General features: G+C 36.2%; 1 protein-coding gene across 7 annotated transcripts in view; it reads right to left on the bottom strand.

The window, feature by feature from the left end:
* The window catches only part of roq (RING finger and CCCH-type zinc finger domain-containing protein roquin), a 74111-nt gene that overhangs the window by 28086 nt on the left and 24586 nt on the right, over positions 1 to 21439 (bottom strand). For all 7 annotated transcript variants that reach the window (XM_089727294.1, XM_028177159.2, XM_028177168.2 and 4 more), the window contains exons 2-3: positions 12417 to 12579; positions 3470 to 3662 (exon numbers count right to left, since the gene is read on the bottom strand). In XM_089727294.1, coding sequence (XP_089583420.1) covers positions 3470 to 3662; positions 12417 to 12578 — 355 coding nt within the window. In that variant the 5' untranslated portion in view covers position 12579. The remainder of the gene's footprint in view (positions 1 to 3469; positions 3663 to 12416; positions 12580 to 21439) is intronic.

Here is a 21439-nt window from a genome sequence, read left to right as displayed (position 1 = left end):
AACTAGGACAACGTTGAAAGCTTAATTTAATAAGCTACTAAAACCATTCTTATAATATTGCTGTTTATGTTATTTTGTTCATGAAAATAATTAGTATCGAACTGAAATTCGGTTTGTTATTTAAACGGCGTTATTCTGTGACTATTATACTATCTACACAAATATATTTTACTTTAAGATAAATCTGGAATTATGAATGAATGACGAATGATTTATTTTTATTTCAGACAACAACAAGTCCATATGTGTACATAGTATCATTGAAACATACTTAAAATTAACAAAACCAATCAAATAAAAACGATACATTTATTAAAAATAATTATCAGTTGAATACATTTCAAATTTCCATTCAACTGATACTTACTTCGAACCAACCATTATTATTATTATTATTATTATTTAGTCCGCAAGTGAACCATGGTACAATGGTTCAAGTACCGACAGTCATAACGGTCTGTTAATGCCTTCGGGATGCTGTTAGGGCTGACCCGGACCCGGCGAATCAGGGATGTGCACCTTTTCCGCATGGTCGTAAAGAAACAATCGACTCGTGCCTCGGCGAACATCCCCGACGCGCTACAGAACCGAGGCAGCCCTAACAACAGTCCGAACGCATTGTTGTATTGGACGCGTAAGGCGCTGTACTGCTTTTGACTATAGAGCACCCAGCATCATCGTGCTTTGTTCATCGGTGTATACATATTCGTTTACCAAAAAATATTATCTACTAGAATTATATTACAATTATTAATATAAAGGTCGAACATTTGAAAAGTGCTCATTCGTCTAAATAAGTTCACCTACAATAAGACAGAACAGAGTTATTCGATTAAGGAGCATTTGCTATTTTTATTTTGCAGTCATTTCAAACAAACAAGTCCGCAAGGTGGAATAAGTCTCAAGTAAATATCTTTAAAACATTTTAAAAAGAACAAACAAACAAACAAACAAACAAACAAACAAACAAACAAACAAACAAACAAAAACATCCGCTTCAGACGCGACCAGCCTTGGGCTTCGAGAAAGTATATTAATTTACAGTGTATAATAATGCAAGAGTTTATTAGCCCCAAAGCGAAACAGAATATTTGTTGTTTAATAAAACTATGCCTTTTTTATTTGGACGTTTCAGTTTTCTGTTTAACTTTGAAATAAAATGTTACTAGTCTAGAAAATTTAAAGTGAATTTTTAATTTACTGGTGGTAGGACCTCTTGTGAGTCCGCACGGGTAGGTACCACCGCCCCGCCTATTTCTGCCGTGAAGCAGTAATGAGTTTCGGTTTGAAGGGCGGGGCAGCCGTTGTAGCTATACTGAGACCTTAGAACTTATATCACAAGGTGTGTGGCGCATTTACGTTGTAGATGTTTACGGGTTCCAGTAACCATTTAACACCAGGTGGGCTGTGAGCTCGTCCACACATCTAGGCAATAAAATAATAATAATTAAGTTCTTCACTAATTAATTCACATTCCGTTTATCCGTTCTGGAAATAATTATGTTATCATGGCCTAAAGGATAAGGCGCCCGGTGCAGGCGTATCAAGCGATGCGACTGTTTCGATGTTCGAATCCCGCAGGCGGTTACCAATTTTTCTAATGTAGTACGTACTTAACAAATGTTCACGACTGACTTCCACGGGAGTAACGTCGTGTATTAAATAAGAAAACCCACAAAATTATAATTTCCGTAATTACTGGTGGTAGGACGTCTTATGAGTCCGCACGGGTAGGTACCACCATCCTGCCTGTTTCTACCGTGAAGCAGTGATGCATTTCGGTTTGAAGGGAGGGTGGGGCAGCCGTTGTATTGTAAAAACGGAGACCTTAGAAATCATGTCTCGAGGTGGGTGGCGGAATTTACGTTGTAGACATTTATGGGCTCGTATTATAAAATTTCTAAAGTTCGATCTACGCACAAGTCTGTTATGTAATGTGAAAGGGCTGCCAATAAAACAGCCGTAGTCAATTACCATAGGGTTGTCTCAGTGAAAAAATTCAAAATAGAAAAAAACAGTTTACCGTTTTTCAAGACCCCAAAACACAGAGGTAACACAGGTTCACACGGTAAACATTTTTCACCTCTGAATTAACTAAACACGTGGGAGTATTCGAATATTAGAATTCATTTTCATCGTTACTGTACCTACATATTGAATTTTCTTCGGTTTCCGATGAAATAAACACATTTTTTCTTTGAATATCACAGCTTAAGCGTCAAAATATAGAAACGATATCAAAGTACGTATAGGGATTGAGAACTTAAAGGATCGAACACAAAGCAATAGTACCGTGAGCGCCTAGCGATCGCCCACATTAATAAGTACTACAAAGAATTGTTGTCAATGCGAACCTTCCATACTTTAATCTGGTCTGCACGTGGGCGGTATCGGTATGTTATTATTTATATAAAATGCATTGTATTTCGTTAGCTACAAAGGTGCTCCATTGTATCGGCTGTTCCTATGTTAAGCATGCCTGCTATTGATAAATTAATCGATGACTCGAAACTATCTTCGGATCCTTTTTACCATCGCACAGCCCGTAACAGAGTTCATCCATACTAACTAGGCTATGGAATGAGCTCCCTTCCACGGTTATTCCCGAGCGCTATGACATGTTCTTTTTCAAACGAGACTTGTGGAGAGTATTAAGCGGTAGACAGTGACTTGGCTCTGCCCCTGACATTGCTAAAGTCCATGGGCGACGGTAACCACTCACCATCAGGTGGGCCGTATGCTCGTCTGCCTACATGGGCAAAAAAATAAAAATAAAAAAAGAACTAGAACCGCTCTTTCATTGGTTTCCGGAAATATTTTCTGCCACGTGCCATCCGGTTTTGGAATTAGCTTCCCTCCACGGTATTTCCCGAGTGCATAGCACGTCCGTCTTCAAAGGATGCAAGGATAATCCGCAATGCCAGGGGCTCGATGTCTATATGCGATGGTGACTGCTTACCAATAGGTGAACCGAATCTTTATCTACCTACAGTGAATAATTTAACAAAAACCTATCATTTATAACAAATAACGGTGATTTCGCGCTCAGCGACACAACGTCTCGATTTCCTTATGTCGTGTCTGCCTAGATTTGCACTTTTCGTCTAAGCGATGTCTTAGAAGGCGACTGAGGACACGGTCAGCGTCATTCAATGAGGATCATATCAATATGCTGTTACCGCTAACATCCATTTACTGATGGCGGGAACATCAACGCAGGCTTTGAGCTCACGTTTCAAGATTGGTGACGGCATTTACGTTATGATTTCTACTGATAATAAATTTGAATTAACTTTTACGCTATCGAGAACGTTAAAAAACTCGCACTAAGCATACTGAACACCAGATGGACAGTAAGCTTCTTCACTAATCTACGTAATAAAAAAAGTTACACACGGATCAAATAGATTATTTTCTAGAATAAATTTCCGACATTATCAAACTAATGACAATCATTTTTAGTACTCACCGTTGCCGGAGCATTTCAAGAATACAGCAAGTTCCTCCATGGTGCGTATAACAGTGTCGTACGCCTGCCTGTCCGACTCCGGGAGAGCCTTGATACAAGGCGGCTGATATGGCTGCGAAGGTGGCGCATAGCCCGCCAGCTGAAGCAGCGCCGTGTTCACAACCAACTCCTCGGGTTCAACTTGTATGATCGTCTGTTGGCGTTATCGAACAATTACTGGTGGTAGGACCTCTTGTGAGTCCGCACGGGTAAGTACCACCACCCTGACTATATCTGCCGTGAAGCAGCAATGCGTTTCGGTTTGAAGGGTGGGGCAGCCGTTCTAACTATACTTGAGACCTTAGAACTTTTATATCTCAAGGTGGGTGGCGCAGTTACGTCGTAGATGTCTATGAGCTCCAGTAACAACTCAACACCAGGTGGGCTGTGAGATCGTCCACCCATGTAAGCAATAAAAAAAAATTTGATATGAACAAATAAATACCCATTTACATCGGCGGTTATAGTACCCGGTATCCCAATTACATATAAAGTCGTATTTAAACAAGAAACGTTCGTAATTTACCGAATGGCGTATTGATTTTAATTGTTATAATTGAGTTTCGGGTGCAATACACTCAAACGCGAAACTACGTTTTAGCGAAATGTGCCTTATACTTCACGACACACACACCACTTTCCCCTGCTGCCCTACGACCTCTTTCTTCGCTTAAAGCCGTATTTAAATTCAGACGCCAAATCGATGAGATTTTTGTTTTTGTTTCCTTCGTGACTGTGTATGATGTATTTTCAGCACGTCTCTGCTAACTATAGTACCGCTTTATTCATTTCTGATAAATATTAATGGGAACGGAACACGGTCCGCGATATTCAATCGTTTTATGCAACCTCACGAACTATTGTATTGATACAAAAAAACGTATTTTAATGTCTTGAATGAAAGGAATGAATCACTGATCGCGAGGTAGTTTTCAAGACACTGCATTTTTTTTTTTTTTTTTAGATTGTTTTTCGAAGCCCTTTGTAAAATGTGGCGAATTGTTTAAGGAGTATCCTCCTCCTACTCTATACGTTCGGTCATTGCTGAGCATCGTGATGCAGACAGCCCAGACCTTTTCTTGTGATCTGTAGTCACTATGTCGGTCCTAAAGTACTTTAATATAAGTTTGAGACGATGGTTAGCCCAACGTTCGCAAGTCGACGAAAAATACCTTAGTCCTCCATGACCAGGAAAACAATGTAGTTTCGAAACTTCAAAAATAATGAATTTTTTTAAGAGATTTTATGACCTGGTAACTAAGACCTTTAAGTCATGTCTTATTTTACTTTATTTTCTTAATTTTATGAAAAATGATAATATGGAGTGAAATGAAATGAAGATGATTAATTTGAGACATTAATCAACTGGGATGAAATTTAATGAAATGAGATGATATGGGATGAAATATAATCGCAGTAAAATGGTGGTCATTTACTGAGATTTTTTCAGTGGACTTTTTGGAGGAACCCGAGAAGTTACGTTCAGCAGCTTTATTTCATTTTCCCACATTTGTGCACTTTCACAGATATTAAACAGTTAATAAACCACCATTATTACACATTTAAACCTGAAGAAACACTAAATAGACAAAATAAAACAAATCACACAACTTCACTCCTCGCGTTCCCGCCAAAAAGTCCCAAAATAATGAATTGGAAATAATAAATGCGAGATTAAACCGTAAAATTAGTTTTAATTGCGTCTACATAGAGTACTTTACGGTAGGCAGCGGCTGAGCTCGGCCACTGACATTGCTGACGTGCATGAGCGACGGTAACCAGTCACCATCAGGTGGGCCGTCTGCTCTCGTCTGTCTATTGCGGCAGTCAAAAAAAAAAAGATTTGTGGTGTCGTGGGACACCGGATAGGAACGGAGTGCCAAATTATAAAAATATTAATTTTAAGTTCTATTCGAGGTATAAATAAAATAATCATTCGGGTATACATTTTTTAATGTGCTTTTTTTTATTGATAAAAATAAAAATAGTCGCTAGGGTCAAACCACTCCGCAGTGCAATGAAGCAGCCTCGCCCTGGGGGAACCGTCTGCATTATAACAGTATCCCTTAGCTAGGTAGGTATGATTTAGCAAAAGAAATACGAGAACGTCTATCAACTTTGTAACATCTCGTCACCGCGATTCAGGAATTGTTGAATTTACATGCAGCGACATCTGTTAATATCAAACTAAATTGAAAAAATCTTACGTTTCGGACGTTTTTTCCCGGTTAGGGTACCCCTCCACTTCGTCCCATAAGGAACTTTGTTCCAAAAAGACGGAAACAATCTTGAAATTTTGTGGTTACTGGCAAAGTAACTGGCAAAAATGATGATGAAAATGAAGGAGAAATGAAAATGTTGATTCCCATAATCTTCGATTCTACCGAGTAGATGATTACATGAAGAGCACGACCGAGGTGTTGGATATTACATAGACCTTTAAACTTTTAATAGACTTTAAACTTTTCATATTTGTCGTTTGTTAGATCAGCAATAATGCAATGAATAAAAAATGCTCTCTATGATAATGTTATTAATAAAATAATTAATTATCATTATATTATATGTTAATATTGAATTTCAGAGAGCTAAAGCCTGATGACCACAAACCGGTAACAATTTGACTAATTAGATTGCGATCGAATTGGCTTTCAGAGTTACATGAGATCATCGTTCATCTGAATTCAATGGAATTCACGTTACACTGAAACAATTGACGTAACTGACAGCTGAGCTTTGAAGTTCAGATGACATCGTAATTGCAGCTTAATTGAGTATTGCACAAAACGGAACTCTAAAAGTCAAAAGCGGATTTTCGATTACGGAATTCCCGCAATTCCCAATTTCGAAACATTTATTGGCATCGCTTGAATTTTTTAAATGTAATGTATCGTCGTACATTGTAGGTTAAATTTGGGTAAAAAAAATTGTGGTTCCTTTGCTTTTCGTGAGACACAATTACAACTACGTTCAAGGGTTAATTTTCGCATTTATAATCATCATATCGTTTCAAATACTTAACATTTTTCGTTATCGGGAGAGACAGAAACAGATGTAGAAAGATCGTGCTAGAGAAACTAACACAGGAGCAGTACAGTTTTTGTGGTAACAGGAGATCGACTGAAATTGGTCAACGATGAATGGTCAACGATAATATAATCAATGAATAACCTTAATTATGTAGGTACCATATCACTCTAAGGATAATAACTGCCATGTGATAAATCAAATCCGCTAAACTATAAAAATTGCGTACAGCCGGTGGTAGGGTGTGTTTTGCCCGCAAGGGTATGTGAGATTGGAGTCTCAATTATATTGTTTAACGACTATCCAACCCTTCGCCATCCCATTACCGTTTCGTGGCAGAAAGAGATTGAAATATTTGAAAAAGAAGCTGAAACGTTTTTTTATGAACTTAAGACGTTCTGAAGACGACTCCTAAGTTTTTGGAAATCTTGTGAAGATGTTTCAAATGTGGGAACGAAATACCAATAGGCTTTAATAAAAATAAATTTTAATTAATTGATTTACAAAAAGATGTAAGAAAAAATGATTTTATTGTAAAAAAAGCGTGAGGTGCTTGTCAGGATATTATCAAAATAACCCTTCTACTCATATCTGTTCATAAAATTTTTAGAACTACTGAGACCATGCACCCCACGCTTTTTTTAAAATAAAATATTTTTTTTTTACACTATTTTTAATTCAAATTTATTAAAATTTATTTTCAATTTTTTAGTTGGATTTTCTATAAAAGCATATTTTGTTGGTCTTTTTTAAACTATTATTTATTTTTAATATTTAGTTGAATTTCAATAAAAAAAATTACCAATTTTTTATTTTAATATTGAATTGTAATCGGTCCTTAATAAGTATACCAAATTTCGAGTTAATTCGACGAAGGGGGGGGGGGGGTGTCAAAATCATGTTCAAAGATTCCGTTAAATACTAACATACATACGTCTGAAGCTAATAAAAGCGTATTAAAATATTGAGTACTGTCCCGAACAAATCCCACGACATTTCATCACCACTTAACCAGACGCGAAAGGCTGAAGAAAGTGTCCGTCTGAAGGACCTGCATTAACATTACACAACTTACGGGAAACTACAAAATTTCTTCTCGTCTGCTCCTTAAGATAAAAGTTTTCAATCATCGTGAGTATAGCGATGCTAACTGAAATATACATCACCCTTAAATATGAAAAGTCAGATGATGTTCCAAATATCCCGCGCTGTATTCAAGACTTGCTGAACCATGATATGCATGATATCATTTATGAATTTATTTCTAATACGATTCAAAACATTTAAAAGGATTGTAGTACTCCCCGGATTGACTAATTCGATTGAACGGACATACTTTTGGATTTACCTTAACATATCGGATTTGAAATAAGCACTTGGAAATATAAATAATTTTTATTTGGATTCTACTATTATTGCTTATGGGTTTGACTTCGACCAATTCAAAACATCAAAGAAGTGGCTTAGGCCTTATGACCGAGAATAATAAGACATGACAACAATAAGACAAGACATGGCTTCGGCCTTACGATCAAGAACAATGAAGACGTGGCTTCGGCCTTTAAAACTTCGAAAATTCTCCAATCATTACCAAGAACAATACCTGGCTGTATGGGCTAAAGTCCTTTGCCTTTCCCATCGGGGTTAAATTAATATCATCATCATCATCATCATCAGATGATGTTTCGAATACATTATACAGTCTTTGATGGTCTCTCTCCGTGTCCAAACCAACATATTCGTTTATAGTGATTCTACCATTGAAATCAGAGAAACTTCTCGTTTTAATCAAGCTAAAACATACACCAACATGGCACCAATGCACCTTTGGATGCCCAACAAGCTTTGTAGGAAATCCAGGTAAGTTCTAGTGTGCTAGTTGGACATATATACATATGTATGTACTCGATATATGCCAGTCAAATGCAGTCCGAAGTAAGTTATCAAACCAAGCCTTTGAGGACCTAAAATGTAAACTAAAATTGTTTTGAGAAAATACGAGTAGTTACTCTAACGGGCAATACTATAAATAATTACTAACGTGGTAAGTGTTTTACAAAGTTAAGTTATTTTATCTAGTTTAAAAAAAAATTATTCCCGTTTTATCCTTATTATTTACTCTGCACTACCTTTGGTTGACTGGTAGAGAATTTCTTAGGCATTAAAGTCCGCTAGTGTAAAATTTACATGAAGTGTATTAAATAAATAAATCGTTGCATGATGTTGTATCGCTTGAATGGTATCAGCTTTAATAGTCCATCTCGCGGGTTACAAAGGTTTTATTATATAAAAAAAGATAGATAGGAGAATAGTGAAAAATTTCGCGTACAACCTAAATTCGATTTTTCGCATACGACGCGCTCCACGACGCGTGCTACAGGCAGACAGGTGTAATTGATTCAATTTCGTTACAGATATTAATTCGAAAACTGCAGCCCTCAATTAATAGCGCGGGCTGCAGTACAGCGAATTGCAACTTAATATAGAACTCGAAACAGAGGATTTCGTTACGGAATTTCAGGTGAAATTGTACGTTGAAGAGAATATGAAGCCACAATGGCGCTGTGATCGGATATTTTAAATGGAAACAGGGGCACTCGGTGCTCGCCAATGTAAATAAATGTACGCCATATTAGCCGTATTGTATGTAGGTAGTAATTATTGTGAATTCCGTAACAATTCAAAATTGGTTGTGTAGTGCATTCAATTTGAAACGTAATTGTTCATGTCTTAAACAAATACTGAATTGCTGAGTTATAATAATAGGTTGAGGAAAAAGTCTTTTCCCATTATATAATAGTATGTATGAACTTGTATTAAAATCTCTTTGGCTATACTATTTGTATCTGGCTGGTTTTGGGTATCATTAAAAGTTTAAATTTTAAAGAAGATAATTCCAAATTCAAATTAGGCAAATGTGTGATTTTTATTTATTTTTCGTACTGTCAAGATGAGTGAATCTAATGAAGAAATTCGATACATTTTAAAATTTCACTACAAAAAAGGTACAAATGCAACGCAAGCCGCGAAAAAAAATTGCGATGTTTATGTACCTAGTGCAGGGTCTGTGAGAGTAGCACAAATTTGGTTTAAGCGTTTTCAATCCGGAAAGTTTGATGTCAAAGATGCACGTCACTCTGGTCGCCCTATTACTGATAAAATGGATGTCATTTTTGATAAAGTGGAGCAAGATCGGCATATCAGTAGTTACGACGTAGCTGAAGAACTGGGAATTGACCACAAAATAGTTTTGGAGCATTTGAAAAAAACTGGATACACAAAAAAGCTCGATATTTGGGTACCTCACGAGCTCACTGAAAGAAACCTAATGTAGTCATTTGTAATTCTTTATTACGATGTAATGAAACCGAACCATTTTTGAAGAAGCTGATAACTGGTGATGAAAAGTGGATCACGTACGACAAGAACGTGCGAAAAAGGTCGTGGTCAAAGGTCGATCAGGCTTCACAGACTGTGGCGAAACCCGGGTTAACTCGCAACAAGGTGATGCTGTGTGTGTGGTGGGATTGGAAGGGCATTATTCATTATGAGCTGTTACCACCACGCAGGACCATCGATTCTGAACTCTACTGCGAACAACTGATGAGAATAAAGCAAGAAGTTGAGAGAAAGCGGCCGGAATTAATGAACAGAAGGGGTGTGGTTTTTCATCATGATAACGCTAGACCTCACACATCTTTAGCCACTCAGCAAAAATTAAGAGAGCTTAGCTGGGAGGTGTTAATGCATTCGCCGTATAGTCCTGACCTTGCATCTTCAGATTTCCACCTGTTTTGGTCTCTTCAGAATTATTTAGGCAGTGTCAAGTTAACATCACGAGAGGACTTTTTTACTGGTGGTAGGACCTCTTGTGAGTCCGCGCGGGTTGGTACCACCACCCTGCCTATATCTGCCGTGAAGCAGCAATGCGTTTCGGTTTGAAGGGTGGGGCAGCCGTTCTAACTATACTTGAGACCTTAGAGCTTATATCTCAAGGTGGGTGGCGTATTTACGTTGTAGATGTCTATGGGCTCCAGTAACCGCATAACACTAGCTGGGCTGTGAACGCATCCACCCATCTAAGTAATAAAAAAAAATAAAAAAAGGGACTGCCAAAACCAATTGTCGCGGAACTTTGATCAGAAGCCCCAAAATTTCTATAACAATGGGATCATGTCCCTAGCTACAAGACGGCAAAAAGTTATCGGACAAAATGGTACCTACATACTTTAGTTAAATGTAAATAAATTATATTAAAAAATGTTGTGAATTTTCTTAAAAAATACGAAGAAACTTTTTACCCAACCTATTAGTATTTTGTTCGCGTTTCATGAGCAGACGCGGAGACGAGAAGTAGAACCACTTTTACGCTTTTTCATTGTCATTATATTATTTCTATTGATCGACCTCGTGATCACAAAAACCTTAAAGTATTTGATTTAACTATAATGAAAAACGCAAGAGTATCCGTATGGTGGTAGAACGTCTTGTAATGGTGGTAGGACGTCTTGTGGGTCCGCACGGGTAGGTACCACCACCCTGACTATTTCTGCCGTGAAGCAGTAATGCGTTTCAGTTTGAAGGGTGGGGCAGCCGTTTTACCGGTTAGGTGGGCCGTGAGCTAAACCAACTATCTAAGAATCTAAGCAATAAAAATTAAAAACTTTATGTTCAAGTTAGTACTATTACGTTTTAATTGTTGTTCGGTATGTTTTAGCAATAACTTGATTCGTGCTACAGAAATAACCACTTCTAAATAGAACTGCGGTATATAATATTTTACTGTCCAGTATATTGTATAATTGATTATTTAATACTACGTCTTCAAAGTTATTACAAGGGCATGATAGAACATAAAATTCAGTTAACCGTGTTATACTTTTAAAGTTCGTTTGTTATTAATTTCGATATGATTGCACGCATTAACAATAGTCGATCTTGTTACAAAACTTTGAGTTGTTGCTTTTTTTTAAGTGATTTTATGACCTGGTAACTAAGACCTTTACGGTCATGTCTTTTTTTAAGTTATATTTTTATTTTAATGAAAAATGATAATATGGAGTGAAATGAAATAAAATGAAATGAAATGAGATGATATGGGATTAAATATAATCTCAGTAACATGATGGTCATTTACTGAGATTTTTTCAGTGAACTTTTTGGAGCATCCCGAGAAGTTACGTCCAGTGGCTTTGTTTCATTTTCTCACATTTATGCACTTTCACAGATATTAAACAGTTAATAAACCACCGTTATTACACACTTAAACCTGAAGAAACACTAAATAGACAAAATAAAACAAATCACACAACTTCACTCCTCGCGTTCCCACCAAAAAGTCCTTTGAATCGTTGCGTTATCTGTGATTCGTTCTCTATCATTCAAAGTAATAAATATTACTGGTTATTTGGAAATTTAAAATTACACGTGACCTATTGTTCTATGCTCCATAGCACATACATATACATATATGTACATACTCGTAGTTTAAACTAATTCAATATTTTTTGAAGTCGTCATGGTCTGTAAGATAGGACGTCCAAAGTAACCGTATCGAGCGATGTAACAATGACGGCGTTCGAATCCTGTAGGCAGCATAAATAGTAACAAAACTACATGGCTTCATTGCGTTATGTTCGCTAGGTCCTCATACTTCAAATTTAATAGAAATGAATTTGATACCTAGGTATTGAACTAAAATCAAAGTATAGATTCATATTTAAATTGCTTTGTCAATGATCAAGTTATTGAATGAAATTTTTTGTTTTTATTCAAACCTCGGACATTAGAACAGACGGCAATGATTCTAAAATTCACACATCAAATAAAAAGTTCGAAGTCCAGAAATGACATATTAAATTAGAAGCTAACAAATAATTACCTGGTCGAAGGGGCATTGTTTCCGATGAAGGTGAATCAGACAGTGCCTACAGAGGGTGTGGCCGCAGCTGAGGCTGATAGGACTCCGGGGCGGAGCACCGAACTCTCGGCAGCACACCGGACAGGTTAGGTAGTCCGTCCACTGAGGCGCCTGAATTGGCATTCTGTACAAAAGAAACATATATTTATAATTATAATAATAAAGCCTTTATTCAGACAAATACTTTTTTTACATGTACAATTATTATTTCATTTGTTTTTTTTATATGGTTTAAATAAGTAGTGGTATTAATATTAATTAAATTTTTATTGAAGTTTTTTTTTAACCTAAATTATTATTATTTTTTGTCTGTTTGTCTATTATAGACATAGGCCTCCTCCAACTGCCTCCATAAGCTTCTATTTTCAGCTGTTCTAGTCCATGTACTTCCCGCAACTGCCTTAACGTCGTCCACCCATCTCTTAAATGGTCTACCTCGGTTTCTTTTTCTGTCTTTCGGATACCAATACATTATAGTTTTACACCATTTCTCCTGTCCTCTTATAGTATGCCCCGTCCACTTCCATTTAAGCTTCCTTAATATATTAATGTATTTGGTTTAAAAAGTATCGCCGGCAAAAATCGGAAATATGAAACATTACAGCGTCGAGCCAACGACGCCAGGTGGGGGAGGAAAGTCCTCGAATGGAGGCCACGGATTGGTACCAGGAGCGTGGGGCGTAATGCAACCAGGTGGACCGACGACTTAGGGCCGATCCGGAAGGCGGAGGACCGCATTCTGTGGAAGGCATTGGAGAAGGCCTATGTTCAGCAGTGGACAGATAAAGGCTGATGATGATGATGATGATGACAGAAGTTGTTTAGGATATTAATTAAGATTCAATGTTACTCATACAAAATTCACATGTTAGAATTCCGAGTATGCCTACTAGGACACAAATAAATACACAAAAGTAATACAATTAGAATAACAGAAAAACCGGTGAAGAGTTTCTAAACACACTACATGTCTTAAATAATGTTAGCTCATTTCCTAGAAGTTTCTATGGACTCTGGCATGTAAAAAATTCAATGGAAAATACACCTCATCTGACAATCATCTATTTTTAAAAATTCCTATCAAAAATCGACATAGAAATTCGAACTCCAACTGCGACTAGAATTCGTACGTTAATAACCTTAAGTGTCATCTCAATATTTGTTTAAAGATAAAACTAGTAAATTTTTAAGCTATTGTATAGATTTTATCGCGGGCCTTGGGCGCGGCTTGAGAGCGGAATCGTAAAATTCCGTAACAAAAAAAACCTTCCACGTTCACTCAAAAACATTCCAACACATTCACACGTTGCGCTTGTGTAGTGTTCAAAGTAAGAAGTCTAAACACCGATTTATGTACTATCAAAATATGTGATATGATTTCGTGGGTAACACAACGATAGCGCGATTCAGCTTTTGCGTCAAGCGCCATCTATCGGCGACAAACGGAATTGTAAAATAGAAAATTATATCACATTACAATGAGTTGGGCGTGCCATTTTCTATCGCTTAGTCGAATAATTTTATTACTACTCCTACTACTCATTCAGTGATTGGAGTGGCATTAAAAATAAACTAGCTAAACCGTTGATTCTGGGCGAATGAGAGTTAGAACTAGCATCCGAAGGCGTGTCTCTATCCCATGTAGCGCCCTCTAGTGAGTGCGCGGTCAAAATGGAATACTCACAATGTAGCAGATTCATTGAAAGTTAGCCCACTGAGTTTCTCTCCGGATCTTATTTTATTGTTGTTTTAATATTAAATTATTATTGTCGATTTATAATTGCATAAGTTGATAAAAAATGCTATGCAATAGCTTTACCAAGCACTTTACCAGCAGTCTCCGAGTGCCACACGTCTTTTTTTTTATATTATATAAATTATTATATGTAATTGCATTGACTTGTTGCAGATTAGATTTCAATATACAAATGAATTCGATTCTGGCATAGATCTTTTTGAACCTCTATTCCAGTCTTCGTGATCTTTTTAAGCCGTTTCTAATTTATCGACACGAATATTTCTGCTATGAAGCAGTCTTGCGTTCTGGTTTGAAGGGTAGGATTTCCCTGTACAAATAAGACATAGACCTCATGTTTCATGCTGAGTGGAGACATTCATGTGAATGTCTGTCTGAGGCTAACTTATGAGGTCATCTAAATTTCACATAATTTATTACAAATATTTTTAATAAAGTAAAAAAATATGCTGTATTAGAAATAAATGAAAGTAATAGACCCTTTGAGAAGTCGATAATGGGGGTCGAAGGAGTATTTTATATTTAAAGGGCGCACTTTATAATATACCAATTTGTTATATAATCTCGTTAAACTGTCGAAAGTAAAAATCAAATGAAAATCAAATGTAATGCAAAATTGAATTATAGATTCAATTTGTAATGCAATTAATTTTATATTGTAAACAAATTGCGTGCTTCCACTGGTAAGCGCAGACCACTTCTATGCCTACTTGTCTCCTTCTTCATGTTGTGATGTCTATGAATGCAAATAACCGCTCAGCACCTTTGAACTCTCAGCTTATATGTCCGTCGTTAATTTACTTTGTAATTATATCTTCACGAAGCTAAATTCGCTAGCCTTGGCTTGACAATAAATGAAAAAAAAAACTCAATTTCGCATAGTTGTGAATTATAAATACCTACGTGAGTTTGCGTATACATACGAATGGGATACTGATATTCCATGACAAAATTAAAATACCTGCAAAAAACCTCACATTTCGCACATTTTTTAAAAATTTCGTTGTAAACGAAAACCCATTACTAAAGTTTTCAGGGTATCACTCAAAATTGGATTTTCAGCGATAGCTTTTTAGTAACAGCAAAGCATAGAGGTGCTTTGAATAAGCTCTTGATAGTAAATAAATAAAAAAGTCATCCGTCATCATAACGTAACAGTTTCAATCAGTAATATCGATGGTCTTGTCTTATTTAGTGTTCTCATGTAATTCATTTCGAAGTCGTTGTGGCCTAAGGGATAAGACGTCCGGTGCATTCGTGTTGAGCGATGCAACGGTGTTCGAATCCCAGGCGGGTACCAATATTTCTAATGAATTACGTACTCAACAAATGTTCACCATTGACTTCCACAGTGAAGGAATAACATCGTGTAATAAAAATGAAACCCGCAAAATTATAATTTGCGTAATTACTGGTGGTAGGACCTCTTGTGAGTCCGCGCGGGTAGGTACCACCGCCCTGCCTATTTCTGCCGTGAAGCAGTAGTGCGTTTCGATTTGAAGGGTAGGGCAGCCGTTGTAACTATACTGAGATCTTAGGACGTATATCTCCAGATGGGTGACGAATTTACGTTGTAGATGTTTATGGGCTCCAGTAACCACTTAACACCAGGTGGGCTGTGAGTTCGTCCACCCATCTAAGCAATAAATTTAGATTGAATTTATCTTTAAAAAAATAGCTTCGTTTCATCATCACCAGTCCACAGTCGTTCACTGTAGGACATAGGACTCTCCCGATTTTCACCACTGAGCCCGGGAAAATATATTAGCTACACGCTTTCCGGTCACTTTTAGCTTCGGACCGATCGGCAGTATGTTCAAAAGAAATCTTCATCTGTATCATCTATACTAATATTATAAAGCTGAAGAGTTTGTTTGTTTGAACGCGCTAATCTCAGGAACTACTAGCCGATTTCAAAAAAATCTTTCAATGTTAGATAGCCCATTTATTGAGAAAGGCTATCACGCTAAGACCAATACAAGCGGAGCACTAATAAATAATGTTTCAAAATCGGGGTTTTTTCCCTTTTGAGAGCTTTCGCTGCGTGCGCTGCAGAAACGGTTAAAGTTTCGCTAAAATAATCTATGACAGAATTGTTCCCCTTTAAAAGATCTAAAAAAAGTCAGCGACAGCATAATATGTATATATGTTATGGTTGGCTCACTATAACGTTTTTATGCTAACCAAATTTGTTCTAAAATAAAGCATTATTTGTGAACTATTCCACGCGGACGAAGGCGCGGGCAAAAGCTAGTTAGGTATATATGTTTCCACCTGTGCGTACCGGCGAATACTTCAGGCTATGTATAATTAAGTACAGAAAGACTGAAAGAAAAGTGCCGCCCGGCAGGACAAGCGTCCAAAATCTTCCCACGCATCGTTTGATTGTTATACATACCAGTTAAATTTTAATAATTAAAAATTGGAAAAGGAAAGACTAATTAAGATCTTCTCATCCCGCTTGCATGTTAAGTGCCGGTAGATACGGGAAAAAGAGATCGTCGTATTCTTTTAACCAAGTCTAAAGTAATGCAGCGGAATTTTAAATTGTTTTTTCCTGTTAATTCGAGGAAAACCTTTTTGGTCGTTAACTCGTCTCAAAGTTTATGACAGTTTAACACAGAGCACGCTAGCATAGTTTTAAAATCCGATCAAAATAAGAAGAAAAAAAACATTGTTAGATTAGCTATGTCAATCGAAAAGCAAATAGTTCAATCAAATAAATTCTAGCAATACAAAAGAAAAAAGAACATCGATACGCTATTTCGCAACAGTTCCATATCACAGAATGCATTAGCAACATTTCGTGACGCTATGTGCAACAGCATGTATTTGATGTATGAAAAGTATATTAGAAAATGCACAAATGCACGAAGAAAATTTCGGGTTGATCATATAAAAAAAACCACATGAATAAGTGACGTAAAAAGACAAAGTGATATGTAAGCGGATACAAAGATGCATTGCGTTAGCAAGAAATCGAGAAATCGCATGGCATCTGAAAAAAACTAAGAAAATACACTCATCTAAAAACATCAACTAAAATATTACTTTTTTATAATACTTATCCTATTCTAATGATGATGATATTCTATTAATTACAACAAAAATTCTCCACTCGTTATTGGTTTCCACAATTCCTATTTCCTAAGACCTCTTAAGTCCGCAAATAATTCGGTACTAATTATAGCGGTATGTATTAGTAGTAATGTTTCATACAGCATTAGTATTCACTCCCGCAATACAAAATGCGGGGTTGCGTTTAAAATATCGGCGTAATCAACTGCCACAATCGCTACTGCTTCTTAAATATCTTGTGATTCTCAATATTGGAAGTACATCTGTATACGCGTCATAATTAATATCCCTATCTATTCGCTGGTAGCCTAAAGGGCAATTTCAGCATCGCGCAGACGGGTAGGTGAGCTCACGGATTTAAACTGAGCTAAAACACCAGCCTCAGCAAGAGCAGCGCTTCGCAGAATCTACTACCAGATCGGAATCGCGACCTACTGAGAAAAAACCAGCGAGAAACTCGACTGTCTATGGATATGTAAGTCCACGCATCATATGCAGTCCGATTTTATCAATACGGAAATTAGTTTGCGCTTAGCTTGTTGTTTTATTTTTACTTACCTGTTTAATTTTAACAAAATGTTTTATCTTAAATCGGCGGTTTGGCTAATTTCTTATCGGATGTTGTAAGCGTATCTTGAGACATGAAATCCAGGTTTCCACCGCTTTAAAATAGCGTCCTTTGTAGCCGTAAAAGCAGAAAGCTTGATTAATTTCGTTGCACAAAACTAGTACGGGCTTCATTAAAACTTTGACAGCCTGAAAATAGTTTATATCGCGGTGCACATAGTTCAGCTTTAGTTCCTATTTAACAGTTAATCCGTTCGAATAACAACAAAGGGAACAAACATTAACTGGAAGCCACGTTCCGTAAGCTATATTTAAAAATTATTAATTATTTCTAAAGTAGGACTGATGTTTTGGATTTCTATTCCTTTAATGATCAGAGAATGTATTAATTTAAGACACTGCTAGATAGCATTATAATTAATATTTGGAAGATAAATCTAAAGTCGTAGTAAGCGTATGTTGTAAGTGAAATTCGCAATCTTCTTCGCACAATGACACTATTTTTATAGATAGCAATGACGTAACAAGCCGTAACGTCCATCTTTTTCACTTTAATTACAGAAATATCTAGAGTTCACTTGAAATGATCCACAATAAACGAGACTATTTCATAACGAGAAATACCTTCAACAGGTATACTTATTAAGACTAATGTTAAAATAACGTTCCTGTGGACGAAATTCTGCCATAATCAGACAACTTAAGACTTAGATTAATTCAAATATCGAATTATCTCTATTGTTTTGATATTGACATTATGAACATTTTTGGCCTGTACCATAGAAAAAAAAAAAGTTATTAAAGCAAAAGGAAATCATAGCTAGCTGAACTAAAAACTAGAAAAAAATATATTATAAAGATTAGGTAAAAAAAAAAACAATGATTAAGAAAAAAATTTTTTTATCGTAAATGTTAGTAGGGTATTAGTTAAGCAATTATTGTAAATATTTTATGGACAGATATTGGTAGAACTAGTCATTATAAAATATGTTAAAATGCATCCCACGATAATAAAAAAATTCTTAAAAAGGAAAAAAAAGGCCTTTTACTACAGCTAGTTAGAGAAAAGTGTTCTTTTGTTTTAAGCTATTATTTATTTTTGCTTTTTATGTTTTTACGATAGTAACATCATATAATTTCATAAAAGCAGTAAGGGATAAACAGCTTTTTTAGTGCATTATATGTGAAAACAGGTTCTTCTATGTTTGATTTTTCGTAACCTAAACATTTCATGCAATGCATCACCGTTACCGTCACATGGGGCTCTCCTTGTCAATCTGAGCAATCAAGTGCTTATATCCAATGATAGGTTCCACGATTACCAGGGATTCTAACATGCCTAATTTATTTATTGTTTTTTTTTTTTGTTACTCTTGTAGACAGACGAGCATACGGCCCACCTGATGGTGAGTGGTTACCGTAGCCCACGGACATCAGCAATGCCAGAGCCAATGGTAGAGCCAAGCCGCTACCTACCGTTGAGTACTCTCCACAAGCCTCGTTTGAAGAAGGACAAGTCATAGCGCTCGGGAAACACCGTGGAAGAGAGCTCATACCAAAGTCGGATGGTACGTGGCAAAAAAGATCTCTGGAGCCACTGTGGAGGAACGTAGTGGCTCCAGATAGTACGAATGAACTCTACTGAATTAATAATTAATTTTATTAATATTTTAGAATCATTTATTAATTAGGATCTTCCCTATTTTATTTTTCATCCGCTTTGAAAATCAGTGATAACAGTCTCTACATTTGTTACCAAATTTTGAACTGTAATTTATGTGCCTAATGATGTTTCTTGGTGGAAAATAATTACTAATTGTACGTTCTTTTTTACTTATCACAAGTATTCAAATATTCATGTTAGGTACCTCTTACGATATTTTCTAGATGAAATAAATAATCGATATAATATAATTAAAACTCAAAAGATGGTAGTTCATTATCTTCATTAGCATCAAGGTGTATTCGTTGTTTTTTAGAAAATTATTATTATCAAAAATCGATATAATGTTATTTATACTATATACTATAATAATATTATAAAGAGGAAAGCTTTGTTTGTTTGTTTGTATTGAATAGGCTCCGAAACTACAGAACCGATTTAAAAAAATATTTCACTGTTGGAAAGCCACACTATCCCCGGGTGACATAGGCTATATTTATTATATTGTGCGCTACTTCCCAAGCGAAGCCGGGGCGGGCCGCTAGTTTTAATAATAAAACGAGATTAGAATAACAAGTGTCAAATTGCCGTGAATATGAGAGATCAAAACAGGATATGCGAGAGAACGATATGAGGGCAGAGATAATGTATAACAGATCTGAATGGTAAAAGAGAACATGCTGTACCGATCTCACATCATTTTAGATGTCGTTGTGGCCTAAAGGATAACACGTCCGGTGCATTCGTGTTGAGCGATGCACCGGTGTTCAAATCTCAGGCGGGTACCAATTTTTCTAATGAAATACGTACTCAACAAATGTTCACAATGACTTCCACGGTGAAGGAATAACATCGTGTAATAAAAATTAAGCCCGCAAAATTATAATTTGCGTAATTACTGGTGGTAGGACCTCTTGTGAGTCCGCACGGGTAGGTACCACCGCCCTGCCTATTTCTGCCGTGAAGCAGTAATGCGTTTCGGTCTGAAGGGTAGGGCAGCCGTTGTAACTATACTTGAGACCTTAGAACTTATATCTCAAGGTGGGTGGCGAATTTATGTTGTAGATGTGTATGAGCTCCAGTAACCATTTAACACCAGGTGGGCTGTGAGTTCGTCCACCCATCAAAGCAATAAAAAAAACATAATTTGGGATAAGGACAAGAAGAAGTAGTTGCTGTAATATAACAATAAAACTTAAAATCCCTAAAGCATTTGAGATGGTGTATTTTTTTATTGTACACTCCTTATCTCCTATTTTTGTAGGTTGTAGAGGGGGAGGGGGGTTAGACTTATTATTGCCATATTAATTACAGATTTCCATTTCAATCCGACACTTTTTGAGTTAATCCCTATTATTATGAGATTGTTTTACAAGCTATTACGTTTTATTTCTTTGTTTCAATAAACGAAATGACATTACTTCCAATTTACTTCAACAATTAAGAAAATGTATTCTATTTTTGGACAGCAAATGTGTAATTAATAGTTTCTGATGAGCATCATCAATTGATTGATGATATAGTACAAAAAATGGGAAATTCCTAATGTATTTTTTCCGACTTTAAGGCGACAGGACATTATTATTTGTTATTAATATAAATGTACAGCTATCGCCAATTTCACTGACAAAATAGGGAAAAAGATATTTATCGTGACCATTTTGATGAAAAAGATACCAAAGGTGGTGACAATAAAACAATAATCAATAAACAAATGACTGAATTGTAAAATAAAATTATATATGTTTTAAATACAAGTACTTCCAATTTAAAATTTATTACCAGCCTTACATATATAAAAGTGTTTTAATTGGGCACTGTTGTTTAAGCGCAAGTTCATAGGTATCTATACCTATGAACCTTGTTATTAAGGCAGTATTCTGGCTTTTTTTGTGTATTTTCAAAATTTAGACCCTTAAG

The sequence above is a fragment of the Bombyx mandarina genome, chromosome 01, assembly GCF_030267445.1.
Source record: "Bombyx mandarina strain Sakado chromosome 01, ASM3026744v2".
Taxonomy (NCBI): domain Eukaryota; kingdom Metazoa; phylum Arthropoda; class Insecta; order Lepidoptera; family Bombycidae; genus Bombyx; species Bombyx mandarina.
Note: the sequence above shows the minus strand (reverse complement) of the source record. Positions and strands in the feature narration are given on the sequence as shown.